The sequence below is a fragment of the Limulus polyphemus genome, unplaced genomic scaffold (assembly GCF_000517525.1).
Source record: "Limulus polyphemus unplaced genomic scaffold, Limulus_polyphemus-2.1.2 Scaffold174, whole genome shotgun sequence".
NCBI lineage: Eukaryota > Metazoa > Arthropoda > Merostomata > Xiphosura > Limulidae > Limulus > Limulus polyphemus.
Genome location: NW_013665784.1, coordinates 312051 through 327222, shown reverse-complemented (window position 1 = coordinate 327222; position 15172 = coordinate 312051). Strand labels below are relative to the sequence as shown.

The window sequence follows — 15172 nt, the reverse complement described above, 5'->3', positions numbered from 1 at the left end:
ATATATAGTTTCAACAATGTATTTTCAACATTAAGTATATTGTAAATATATGTATGAGATTTGTCTCTTAGTAATGAAATTACAATCATAAATAGCAACACATACACTATATTATAATTGGCGATATGGAAGATTGCCACACAAGCACAACTAAATTTGCACAGCAACAGGAAATTCAAGTCACTATTACAATAACCTAAATTTTAGTAAGTTAAATTGAGACAATACAAACTGTATCAGTACAGCAACATAAACACAGGAATTGCAACCAACTTGAAGAGGAAACATTCCACCTGGATTACTTCAAAACCAATAGTGTTCATATTAAATATACATTAGTAGTTGGCAAAGCATTTGACAGGTGGAAGCTGTCCACCGCTATGACAATTAACGGAAGTTGTATCCTGCCAGAGCGCATTGCTGGTGGTCACAGTTTAACCAGAGGGCGGGGTAGGATGATGAGGTCAACAGCGAAGACAGTTCGTGAGCGAACCACCAGAGTGATGTAGATCAACAAGTGATTTCATCAAAATCTATTTTTAACTACATACTCAAAACAGTGAAAGGCAGTGTAGCTGATTGTTTTCAAATAATAATTAATTTGCTCGTGACAAATAAATTTTGAATATAAGTAAAAACACTATTATAACATAGAGTATTACATATATAGATTTTTATCACACACATCTTAGTATATCCATTATTTGATCGAGCCAGCTATTTAGCATAGCCCCTTGTATATATACACACATAAACTCTTAATTATTTCATTAATTCTGTAGTTTTCACTTCGCTAATTGATGTTATAAGTATTGAAAAGTTTTATCACATTCAATGTTTCATTTTCATGAATATTGAACGAGACAGTTAGTATAGCCAACTGTGTTTTTAAGTATTGATTTAGTACATGTTTAATATACTGATTATAGTTTCGAGCCCCCCGCCCCTCCGGTGGCACAGCGGAACAACAAGGGACCTATTGGTCCATCTCAGCTGTCACATTCTCTAGACAAAACTGTTACAATTTTTTTAATCTTAAAGCCAGACCTTATCATTCATATACTTATAAAGCTTTCTCTTAAACTCGCTTAAATTTACTGCCTGCACAACATCGGAAGGCAACCCTTTTCAGAGGCCAACCAACCTGTTAGAAAAATAAAACTGTCTTAGCTGAAGATGACTCCTACATTACCAAAATTATACTTGTGTCCCCTACTATTCTCGCCGTTAAGCATGAAAAAGAGATGATGCAGCAACACTCAATTAGGTTACAATTTTAAACAAATCAATCAGTTTAATTTTAAAAGATCCGTGTAAATATTTATGTTTAACCATTAATATTGTAGAAAGCTAACATTCTTAATTTTCTGTATATATTGTCGTTTAGAACATTAAACGAACGACTACATATTGGTGTCATTTCGGGTTCTATCTGAGGGTCGGCCCACAGTGGCAAAGCGGTATGTTTGCAGACTTATACCGCTAGAAACCGGGTTTCGATACCATGATGAGCAGAGCACACATAGTCATTTGTGTAGCTTTGTGCTTAACAAACAACATCTGAGGGTCATTAACATTGAGTGCAAACGATAGAAAAGTCAACACATATGGTCAAATGGTGTGGAAACTTCAACCTTGTTGGATATTTAGTCTCACTCATCACAGCTGATGGTATGTCGACCTTTTATTAAGAGAGGGTCTGGAAGAACTCAAAGTTAAATATGGCAGAAAATGAGATTTTATGAAACAAAAGTTGAACATGTACACACAGACACAAACAAACAAAAGATGGTGGCTAATAGTGTTTTGAACAGTTTTATGGCAAGATTCCTGTTTTTTTTAAGCCTGTTAGGAAAATAACTAAAATTTATAAACAAGTAGTTACAAGTTAACTTTGATATAGAAGGTACATAAGCAATCAAGAAAGAACGTTTGACTTTAGCTAGCCAAATAGTACGTACACTGTATAAACAATTAGAAAAAGAAACTGTAACAGCAAATGACCCCTATAACAGGAACATATGCAGGATGGGAAATATCATTAAATGAGTATTTAAAGGAACAGAAAAAACCTAAAATTTCTAAGATTGATATAGTTCTGAACCAGTATGAAAGAAAAGGAACACAGGAATAGTAAATTTTGAGTTGAACAAAATAGGACAGCACTGTGAATATGACAGATTTTTCCAAAATAAATTGACAAAATTATAATCACGTAACAGTGTCCTAAGCTGCAGCTTGAAATAATACTAAAAACATAACATGTGAAGAAATAAAAAAAAAAAGGTAGAACAGTGGAAGTGACACAAATACACCTTACATTTATTAAAGATAAACAGTGTAAAAAGCACAAATAAGTGACTTGGTAACCCGGAAGAAAGAAAAATTAATCAAATCAACTAACACATCTTTATGTAGTAGAAGATGAACGACATCATATGCAAAACCTACTAGAGACTACTAGCATGCAACATATACTCTACTGTCCAATAAAACCATTAATGTCAGCTGCTTTTTCTGGAGTATGGATTCAATACCCTTCTTTCTTGTGTTCTCTGCACCCAATGTTGTAGTTTCCTTGTTGCCAATATAGCATTTCAGTTGTGAACATTAATATTCAACAAAGAACAAAGACATACATTTGAACCATGTTCTTTTTTTCACTTTAAGCCTCTTGTCCTACAAGTGTCATGTTACACAAGTTTAATCCACTTTATTCATGGGCTATCGAGATACTTCTGGAAAGGCAAGGTACAGAAAATAATACATTAGCTACAACTGTAATGATCCTGCTACTTGACCATGCAGTGTTGAACATCTAACACGTTTTAGAACACAAGTGCATTAATTGTTAAATGCAGTGAGATTCATTTGTTGTTGTTTTTCTTCAATCTAGGATGTACAAGAATGAAAATCAAACTTGCAACTTTCTTATATGGTTAAGAATATCTAAAAGTGAGAAGTAAGAAGAGTAGTGAGAGAAACAATATTGCAATAAAAATGAAAGTACTTACCATGGTGTTGAATTTCCTCATTGATATTAATTATTATTATTATTATTCTCAATATGCTTTTGTAAATAGTTTATTGTTGTACTTTGCCAAACTACACTCCTGCTTCTTTTTTTCCTCTCATTATCAACCATGAAGAATTACAAGTAGCAGCAGTGTTACTAATTGATCTGATTGAAATATGCCTTTGTGCAAAGCTTTTAACTCTGTAGAATTAAGTTTTGTTAACATGACAATTTGTGGTTCATTTGAGATTATCTAGAAGAAAAAAATATCAACAGGTTCTCTTACTTTAAGTGGAATTGTTGAAAAATAACTATTTATATTTGTAGCTAGATTTTACTTTTGCCAATTGCTATAGTGTGGCAATGTGACAATGACACACTCTTATACACCGTTGGATTTGCCCAATGTCAGAATGTGTAGGAAAAAATAAATAGTCAGTGATTTATTCAGTGTCCATGGGAACTTATTGCCTGTTTGGTTGGTATGTGTATTAAGATTGTATTTGAAATTAAGTAATTCCAAAATAAAATTTTATTGCTGTAATTAATCTGGTACTTGCTCAGTACAGAGTTTAAAAAAACAATACGGGGAAATTTAGAGTTTAAGTGTAAATATTAATTTGAAAAAAACTCCAATAAATTTAATGTTCTATAAAAGATATAGTTTTTTTAATTGTACAGTATTTTTGCTTTTATATGTAGTTAATGCTATAAACTTTAGGCAAACATAAAATTCATTTATTGAAAATAAAATATAGATATTGAAATGAAAACAGAATTTTTGGTTAAAGCAAACTTTTAACTTTTTCATTGTTATTTTTGCATGAGTTTTTTATCTTGATAGTTAATCCAAATTAACCATAATTTTAATCTTGCTTCCAACTGTAATTTTATTGAGGAGTAGAAATACTTCCTGTCTGCAGAGATAAAACTATCAACAAATGAAACAAAGCTACAAAGCTGTAGTCTTTGTACCTGTTTGTTTATTTCTAGCCAAATATTTTGAAAACAGTGAATTTTTGAAGTTGTATTTGTAAAAATCTATAATGATGAACTGACTTCATTTCTTGTTTTACAATTCTAATCTTTGAAAGCTAACAGAAATGTATCATCTGAAAGCTGGGATTATTTTCTTTATCACAATTTATTTGCCATAGAGCTCCCTTTATTTTATGGACTAAATTTGCTAGCTTGAAGTCATTAGGTAACTGTCGAGATTAGTAGGGCCAGGGGAACTTTCTGAAACAGCTGTTTATAATTTTTAAAAGGAGTACAGTGGTAACCTTTATAATTAAGATATAGTGAGATAGTATTTATCTATTTGTATTGTTTTTAATGATATACAAGATATTTCAAAAAATTATCTCAATAAAGCAGGCTAAAGCATGATGTCATTAGGCCAGTGATTGTATTATTGCTAATAAGCATGTGTGAAACTTGTTATTCACACATGCAGTTACAGGTATGTTGTATAATAGCACAACATGCTATTGTATCACTAAGTGGTTTTTATTCATGATGTTAGAAAAACACGTAGGTTCAAGAAGTCTTGATAGAGATGAATAAAAACCCTATAACTTGAGCACTTTTGAAAGGTGGACCTTTCTTCTTCAGGGGCAAACTGGAAGTGGTTTTTATTTCATTATCAATTGTAAATTTACTAAAAAAAGGTGTAAATTAAGCTCAAAAATTAAAAATTGTTATCATGCTGTTTGTTTGTATTTCAGACATTTTATGATTTATTAATTTTTACAATAAATGCATACTTTTGCATTTTGTTTTTGTGTCTGTATGTGTGTATGATTAATAAAATAAATATAGTATTAAGTATCAAACTCCTTATGAACTGTTTGGAATGAATTGAAATAATTAAGTAAAAATTAGATGTGTATTGTTTTGAAGAATCTTTTTTTGGTGTTGAATTTAATGGTTATGTGCTGTCAACTTTTTATGAATAACAAGCTTCGTCTCTTTTTACATCTCCATTCTTGCATTTTCTGATACTTATTGAGACAAAGTAATGGTCAAGGCAGATGAAAGCCATGAATTTTGTTTTGATATATATTGTATTTACATTTGTTTTGGATATCATAAATTAAAATTGCTAACCTTAATTTTCATACTGTTGTTTGGGTCATGAAACAACTTTTACCACTGATTGGTCTGGGTTTTCACCTTTTACAAAATGCAGCACTTTGCCTACCATGTATGGAGTAAGACTTGTTGCATATCTTTTTCTGTATGATCTTGGTGCTCCAAGTTGATACATATACCTTAGTTTTCCAGTTCTATTAAGTACAAAGAATGTTCCTATGTTAAAAATTGTACATCTCCTGTTTTACCACAGCTTTATAATCTGAGTGTGTGAATATTTTGTGTTGGTAAGAGCTGTTACATATCCTACCTAAAAGTGATAAATTTGCAGTGGCATCACACTATCTACAAACTGCCAAGCAATGTGAAAATTTAGTACTGATACATGTAATTTCACCAGGACTTATTTTGGCTATGGTTATCATGTGACTTGTTAGTTGATCTGCATATTCAGATCATTTATATAGAACACACTCAACTCTATAAAAACATACAAGACATTTTTCTTTGGCTTACCGCTACAGAAATAAAATGGGTGTCTACTGTAGTAGTTGAATGCCAAAATACTTTCCCTACTTCGGTGTGTGTGTGTGTGTGTGTGTGTGTGTGTATATATATGTTGTGTGTGTATATATATATATATATACACACACACACACACACATTTCAGCAATCTCAAAGTGAATCATTTGGTAAAGAGTATTAGTATTAAAACATTGACTTTTTTTTTTCATTTTGATTCATGAAAACATGTAGTGGATAGTGTAATAAGTCTTGCAAATAGACATCTATATTTTGAAGAATATGTGCGTGTGTATGCTATCATTATTTATTCAAAGACTGCATTTTGATAACTATTCTAAGCAACTATTCATTTATCTTAAGTATTAAAGATGGATTATCTCTAAATATTGCTGAAAGTTTTACCTTTCATTAAGTGTTTAAAATTGTACTTGAGTTTAATTTGCCCAATGTTTAAACAGTTTTAATTGTTTAGAAATTGAAATTGAAGTAAAATAATAGTCTGAAATTATGTTCAAGTATAATAACTTTTTAAACTTAAACTTGTGCAGAAATAACTTGGGTATTCTCTTACTGTGCATAAATTTGTACATTTAAGTTTGGTCAATTAGATGGGTATGAAATACATAATATAGATACTTTAAGCAAGTTAAGACATAGGATGGGATAATTGCAATTGTGAATGGTTAGCTTGTATAGTTCCTGGTGTCCTACCTATATGTTTTTTGTTAAAGTTATGATTAAAACTTATGATAAAGAATCATTATCTGTTTCAATAGGTGTAAAATCAGCTGGATTGAGGACTTTCCACTTCCCAAGAAGAGTATTTTATCAAAAGGGGCTTGGATGTTTGAACAATCATTGTATTACCTTTGATTCCATAAAACAGTTGTTAACCTATTAATTTGGTATTTAGTGATTATCTTCCTTATTCCAGTGAGTGTTTTGTTTATATTGACAAAGTTTTATGTTTCAAACTTACTATGTTGCTTTAAATAAGTTTCAAACTCGATTCCAGAAATATGTTAAAGTGGGTAGTGAGCTAGTCATAATATCATTGATAAAACAAGGATTAAGTTTGAAGGAAGTGGAAGAATACTTGTTTGTATGTTTGATCATTTAAGGCACAGAACATTTACTGTAAAGTGCTCCATTGGCAAATATGGGAAAGGCAAAATACTAAATAGGTTTAGAATTTCAATTACTGTAGTTTTATGCCAGTTATTACATTGTGCTTATACACTTCTCTCAAGGTAGAAATCATGTTACTTCTAACTATACTTGCTTAAAGCTTACCTGAATGATTTAGTGAAGTCCATTGCACAAGTTCTAGAGGATAAACTTTCACAGAAATACCAAAGTACAGGTAGTGACATGCTTAAACTTACCAGATTTCTGTCAGTCATAACTGATCCTTGTATTTAATTTGAAGGAAAATAGTATTATTTGTGGGAAATTTAAACCTCAAAACCATCCATTATTAAAAGCATTTGCTTGCTTGAATATTTTTCAATCGTGCATAATGTTGAGCTGTGCCAATGGTTTAAGTTCAAGGTTTTGTAACTTGTAATCTATCAGCTGGGTCAGTAATTAAATCATTCCACCTGATTTGTGTGTTTTGTCTCATTTTTCATCATAACACTCAATCTATTGATTTTCATTGCTATCTCTGTATGTTTACATAAGATGCTGAAGAATCGTATTAATATAAAGAAAACCAATTTTCAGACACTGCAGAAAGCTGGAAGTTAGTAATGCTAAGCTTATTTTCTAAAAGCAAAACAACCCGTTGCATTTTCATCTTACTTATCCCCATATGCTTTAGTCTTTCAAATTTTGTGTACGAATGGTTAGATGTAAACTTCTATCACTTCAAATGAGTACTTATAATATCATAACTAGTCATAAAGTACTGTGTAACTACCCATAAATCCTAGAATTCACTTTTTATGAAAAAAAAAAAAACTTTCTGAACCATAGTGGTATTCAAGCTGTTGTAGATTATTTATACTCTGAAATTCTGTATGTATACTACTTCTATGAGGCTACTAAACCATTCAGATAAATCGTTTGTTTGTGATTGTAGATATTAATGCCTGTTTTCCAATGCATTTTTATTTGGCTTTTTTTTATAACATGTAAACTAATTCTGTTTTGATATTTGCAAACATGAGTATTTTATTATTTTGAAATGGAACATACTTTTTATCTAGGCTTAAAATTGATGGTGCAGTTAAGCTTATGATTGGTCAGTCATGAAATTTAAGATGGGTTTATGATCATGTTTCCATTAATTTGATTGGTTAGATCAGCATTTTCCAACTGAGTTACAAGCCTCAGAGGTTGGGAAGAATTTCAAAGACACAGCATGTAAATGTTCCATTTTAACCCTCTCGCTACAAGAAAGTCAAATTTCACATTTTGCAATTTTTAGAGTTACATTCAAAATTTAATTAAACTTCTTTAATATCAATTTATGCAAATAAAACTGGAATCAAAGCATGGTTAATAAATCCATTTTAATACTACATAAGTTTTAATTTCTTACTTTTAAAAGGAAATGTAAATAAATACTCCATCTCCCCCTTTATGTGTATTGTGATATTTCTTCATTCAGACTTGCCTGTCTTCTATTTTTTTCATCAACTCTTTCTCTGATGTCCTAACTTTAACATAAATTACTTGTTATAGTATAAATCTTACTGGGATATAGTCTAAATTTTAGCCACTAGTGTTTGGTTAGCAAACTTTCAAGGTAGTTTAATACACTGGAAAAAGTTTGATTGTCTTGTCTTGTGACACTGATTAACTACAAGAAACTCTCTTCTATTTTATCTTCCAGCTGTATGATGTTTTGTTTGTGTTTCCTTTGGACACGGTTGATTCTGATTAGGTGTTAATGATAAGCATCTAAGTACGTGAAAGTGTTGGCCCTTTGTGGAGCTGTTCCTAGTTTTAGATCGACTAGATAATAAATTTTTCTGTTCTCTTATTGGGCTAACTTTAAAGACAGGTTGTTTTTTTTTGCGGTTCATTTAAGTCATATGCCTGACTTTATAACTATCTTTGGAAACTGCAAATGATGTTTGGCAGTAAGGATTGTAGAAGTTGGTCATCTTAAAGTGAAACTAGTGCTTTTCAAATCTGCATTTATCTATTTATTTTTATTATATCTCCCACGGTGAACTGACCCAGAAGGAAAAAATAATCTGGTTTTAGAACTATGTCATGTGACAGATCAATTTGCTGTAAGGGTACTAAGAAACCAAAGTTTAATTTAAAATGAATACATATACAGTGAAAAACTGGTGTGAGTTGAAAAGTTAGTTAGTAACATGTACACACAGATTTTAAAATTATGAATCTTGGTAATGGGCTGTTGGGAATGTAACATCTTACAGTTAAGATACAACTTGTAGTGATGAAAAAAAGCATGTTGCTTAAAAATGCATTGTACTGAACCTACAATTATATCTCATTGTGTTTTTCTGTCTTTTTGTGTCACATTTTGAGGAAGTGACTGAAACAATGTTAGTGAAATGTGATATAGAAACTCTCGTACATACTCCAAATATTGAATCTAAATGGACAAACAGTCTGACAGATGGTTGGTTTGATACCCTTAAAGCCATGAATGTGAGCTAGATGAATAATTAAGTCTATAGGAAAATATATGAAGCTAATGCCAAACAAAAGTAATACTTAATGCCATGCTAAGCACTAGGTGATCTGGTATTGGACAAATGGTTCATGTGGAAATAGTGGAAGGGGATGGTCCAGCATTGCTAAGTACCTTTACAAATATATATAGTACTTTTTTTTTAATTCTGCTGTTTCCCTGGGCCTTTTTTACAAATTGATACTTTTGTAAATTAGTATATATCTGATTTGTAAATGTTATGGGAATTAATAACCAATATATAAACATTTTTATGGAAAAAAAACAGCAGTTTGTGAGGCAATATGTAATAATTTGTATCTGACATACCAGAACTGCAAAATCTATGTAAGTTGTTATGCCAGCTCAAGATTTTTCAAGTTGGCCGCAAACATTTTAAACCTGACTTTCACACTAGTATACGTGTGAAGTCCCATTTTTTGATACAGAACAATGCTGTTTGAAACTTGGTTGATTATAGAAAGATTTTATCTGTTGGGATTACACTGTTTTCAGGTAAGTTTTATAATAAGTAGCAAGTAAAATGTATGAAGGCTTAGTTTTATTCAGCATGTTTAATCTGTGCAAGAAAAATTGGTTGGTGATTAACTTAAGATATTAAAGATCTTATCTCTTTTGAGCAATGGTTTCAGAAATTATTTTTCTTAATTTTGTGAAATGTATGTACAATGAAAAAAAAAAAAAAAAGTAATTAAGGTTAGACATATTTTTGCAATTCAATTTAAAAGAAATCTTAAAAGTCCAGAAGAATTTGTGTAAGAAGATATACCTTGGCACATTTTTGTTACCTCTGCAAGGTTATGTTTCACCTGTGTTTGTGAGCAAGATTTCTCGAAAATGGCTGAATGGATTTAGATGAAAATTGGTGTACATTTGAACTATGACTCAACTTGGAAATGATTAGTTTTTGGAGGGTCAGCAAAAAAAACAAACAAACCACATCTGTTAAGATGGAGATTGATTTTTTGTGTGCTATTTTTGCATTATAAGTCAGTCAAAATTGATTGTGTTTTGATGGAACTTGATGGATGGATGTAGAATATTATTCCTTTATCATGCTGAAAGTGGTCCATGTACATTGATAACAATGGACACATTTTAATATCTTTGTGAGGGCTGAATATCATCAACGCCATGTGGCGGAGGTATGTGCTCCACTAAGTGACCCTGTAGTCGTTTCATCAGTTTGTATGTAGTTTTAATCAAACTTTTAAAATTAATATTAGATACTGAAGTGATATTTTCAACTTTAATGACATTTTCGTCTCTACAAAAATACTCAACTGATAAGAAGGATACATCATCTGTAAGCTGTAGAAAACTGCTGAAATAATTTTAAAGAAAGCAATAGATGTTAAGTTTTCACCAAACTGCTACTTGTACTTTATAGCTTCTTTCTGCTGTTTCAACATCTTTTTGAGGATTAAACCAATGTTTCTTAATTGACTTCTACTTCCACCTTGACTGATAACAGTATGTCTGATGTTTCTGTTTTTGAATTAGTTTCTTTAAAAGTTTCAAGGATGTAAAAATAATCCCAAATGCTTGTTTATACTTTATCAAAAGAAACTGGAAGGTTTAATGCATAGAATGAAAACAAATATATTCTAGAATATGTATAGCTAACATAGATAATGAAGCCTGGTTACAGTTAGGATACTGTTTTAGTTGGTGTATAACCATTTTTTTGAAAGACTTGCAATTTTAAAATATATATACTATCTCACTGCTCATATGGACTCACCTTTAGTTAAAACAGTGCTGACAATTGATTGAAGGTATTGTATATTGTTGGTTTACTAGTTCAGTGACATCATTAGGAATAACACAGTGGCTAACTGATACTTCAGTTTTTAAGCTGTACTAAATTAAAACAGATTTTTCTTATATGATTTGGTTTAATATTTTTTTTTTATAAAATTGGATCTCTAACAGTGTAAAGCATCCTTTATATTTGAAAAGAGAAAATTAATACAGTTTCATGCCTCTAAGACAAATAGAAATTATTAAAATTGGCCCAACTAAGACAGAAGTGAACTTTGGATTAGGTTGTCAACATATTGTGTTTAAAATTGTGCTAATTAACCCAAAACAAGATGGATTTAGGAAATAATTCATGATGTCTAGGAACCCACTTGAAGTAAATATATGGTAGAGACTGCTAATATGGGTATTAAAAACATTTATTTGAAACACAAATCAAGTACCAACCTTTCAACCTGCTTAGGTCATAAAAACATGACTTCCCAGTGCAGTGTGTAAAGTTTTTTTTTGGCAGTTTTATTTACAGGACTAAAAAACTAGTACAAAAATCTTTCTGATAAATTAGTGAATCATAAATGTAATTATGCATTAGGATTTTATTTAATGATATATGAAAATATGCAAGTTACAAATTTAAAAAAACTTAGGAAAGCTTAAAGAACAAGAACACTGTTGTATTGAGGTTTAAGCTTATTGTCAAGAATTTGAAAACTGTATAGAATAAATATTTTGGCTATGTTCAGTATAAAATATTGGGCCTTAATTGTCTTGAACACAAAAATGATTTTGCTGCTTTTTTTTTCTGCCATAAGTTAATGTATCTATTAATATTTGTATAATTATTTACTCGTTATACTTCCTGTATGTTTTAGAAAATCTTAATATAAGCTGGAGGGTTTATTCCCACATTTTGTTAATATAATTATAAAGAATTTGTTGAGAATCTAACCTCTGTGATGAAGATTATGCTATCCAAATAAAATAAGAGCATTGGTTATGTGATGTTCAGTGGGCACCAAATGCTTACATTAAACACAGCTTCAGAGGATATATACTGGTTGACAAACTACTTCAAATAGTTTGTCAATGCAATCTAAAGAATTCAGTGTTGTTATATTTAGTTGAAATAACTGGTAGTCTTTTTTCAATTTTAACACTATTTTCTGCAAAATATATAAAGAAAGTGGGGAAGAAAGTTTACTTATTTACTGACATTACAAATCGCAAGGTTAGCTAAATCAAATCAAATAATGCATGTTTAGATTTGCATACAAACAAGTCTAATTACGTAGTCTAATAGTTTTTTTAAATAATGTAGCAGACATTTCCTGTGGCTATCTTTTGAACTTCAGTTCATCTCCAGGTTTGAAATTGAAATTTACTGCAAAGCTCATACTTAAATAGGTTCTCTCATATTATTCTTGATTACCTATTTAACTGTCATTGATAATGCTTAATTAAGTTTTACTGTACCTATCTTATGATCATGGCAGAATTCTCAGTTACAATATGGGAATTGTGTTCCAGACAAAATGAATATAGTATATCATGTGAAGACATGGCACTGATTTTAATTTATAATTGTAAAGTAAACTTTATGCCATCAGTATTGGTTGTTATGGTTATATGTCCACTGGTTTTACATGTATATGTTACAGCATATCAGTTAGGTAACATTTTTTAACGTGGTTATGAATTTAGTTAATAATTTAGAATTTATGCATATGCAATTTTATTTTTCCTTTTTGAATTCATCTTTTTGCTACATTAATGTGCAATTTCAGTAATTTTCATGACCAAAACTGTGAAGTAAGGTTAAGGTAGGATAGATGAAAGCACTGAAACAACTATTTCCCATTAAATGTGATCATTCAAGCATTTGTATTCGTGAAAAACTGATATGAAATGAAGATGTTCTTCTCCAAGTTGTATGAGTGTTTTAAAAATATTTCATTGAAAATTGGAAGAGAAAGGTAAATTTTTGATTTGTTTACTGTACTTTAAATACTTTTTGTTGTAAAGTGGTGTTCAAAGTAAAGATGTTGGAAACTGCCAACGTTCAGTTTTTTTCACTTGCTGCCATTCTTATACTTTGTATATCAAATACATTTTATACAAGTTTTACATTATTAAAACCTCATCTCAGTCCTTGTTTATCAGTGTTGTGCAATTTAGTAAAATTCTGTATATTTAATGCTATGGAATTAGCATCTGTAGTTGGAATTCTATTTAAATGATTCATTTTCAGATTTGCTTATTGTTAATGTTACAAAAAATTTCATGCTTTATTACAGCCACATTTTAATATCTTACTTTTTTTTTCACAGTATGGCAATATTGTCTGGAATAACTAGTGAATGAACATTTGAAGTATTTTATAAAACATCCTGCATAGTGTTAACATAATTGATTGTTTTAGACTATAGTCTTCAGGCAAGTATATCCATATAGCTCGTTGTTGTTTCAGTAAAACAATTTTTAATGTTAGCTTTCTGAACAAGAAACTGTTCTTTGTCTTGAACAGTATAAAAACAGGTTGGTAATTTAAGGGTTAAGCTGTTTGTGAAGTACTTGTAAATTTTTAATTGTACTTTTCACAAAAATATAGAAGAGAATTTACAAAAAAAATTACTGTATGTAGCAGGAAGTAATTTTCTTTATTGTGGCAATGTATTCATACAGTTTTTCTTTTATATATAGGTATACTTGTAGTAGCCGCTGATGATGGTGAATCACCTGGTCATCTGAATGTGGTTGTTGAAAAGTTAGGGGAATATCTCAGAAGCGTAGGATATTAGGTAAGTTGTACAGTTTTGTGAGATTCGGTACATAACGTAGAAAATTATGGAAGTGTTGTGTATAAGTAATTTGCATGTTATTTTTTTTCGACATGTAAAAACTTGGAAATGTTGGAGATTTCTGGTGTTTACATATTTCTAGAGAAAGAAATATCACAGAAATGTGTGTAATTTATAAATATGTTTCCCTTAGTTTTGTATTCTTTTGCCTTTTAGAAGTTGAGTTATATTCATAGTAATTCTTACATGGCTGAAAGGATGTTTTAGAACACAAGAGACAACAGAAGATTAGTAAATATACTGTTATTCATGGCAATCGAAGGTGAATACTACATAATTTACAGTATTGGCTCATTTATATACAACATGTGACACTACCTCTATAAGCCTTAGGCAGTTGGATACAATACACTACATAATAAGGTAGCCACAGTGAGTGAAATGTGATTGAAACACCAAATGTTTAGTAATTACTAGTCACATTGTTTTAATATTTGCTACTCCCACAGATACTGTGTTTATTATTATACTGAAACATTATCTCAAACTAAAGATTTGAGTGTAAGTATTAAAAGTGTATATTTTTGTTAATGAGGTTCATTAAAAAAATATGCACATGATGACACTAGCAAAGAACTGAACTTCTTTCAAAAATGAGCCCTTCCCCCAATGGAATAACGTTATGTCTGTGGACTTAAACGTTACAAACCAGGTTTCAATACTCATGGTGGGTAGAGCACAGATAGCCCATTGTGTAGCTTTGTGCTTAACTACAAAAAAGAAAAGTTTACTACTTTAATACATATTTTAAAGAAGCTATAAATTTAGTCATCAGTGACATGAACTACTAAATTATTTGGCAAATAAAACTGAAAGTTATTGTAATTGAATGTAATATGAACAACACTACTGCACTATCACTTAACCCTACCGAGACAGGTCTTCCTATGGTTTTGGGTCAAATACCATGCATGTCCTCAAGTTTGTAGACTCGCATTAAAAATTTTAATGAACTACTATTTTATGAATATATGTCAATACGTTTGTTATCAAATTGTAGATTATAATTCAAATTTTATTATTATACATTAGTTAATTTCTTAATTTAAAAGTAAATATTAAAAAAAATCCTAAATATCAATTTTGTGTCACATGGTATGTTGAATGCAGCATTGGTTCAAATTAGAAGTTTGTGGTGTTTAAATACAAAGTCTATAGTATCTTTCAAATTAGATACTCAAATTACCAATACTGACAAGCTAGAATATAAGATAAGAAACTCCTATCTTTTCTATTTTC

At 30.4% G+C, this 15172-nt stretch overlaps 1 protein-coding gene across 1 annotated transcript in view; it reads left to right on the top strand.

Annotated features, from left to right (window-relative positions):
* Positions 1-13874, top strand: part of LOC106478034 (profilin-3-like) — a 23268-nt gene extending 9394 nt beyond the window's left edge. The window contains exon 3 of the mRNA XM_013938541.2: positions 13776-13874. Within this exon, the coding sequence (XP_013793995.1) occupies positions 13776-13873 (98 nt within the window). The 3' untranslated portion in view covers position 13874. The remainder of the gene's footprint in view (positions 1-13775) is intronic.
* Positions 13875-15172: the final 1298 nt, after the last annotated feature.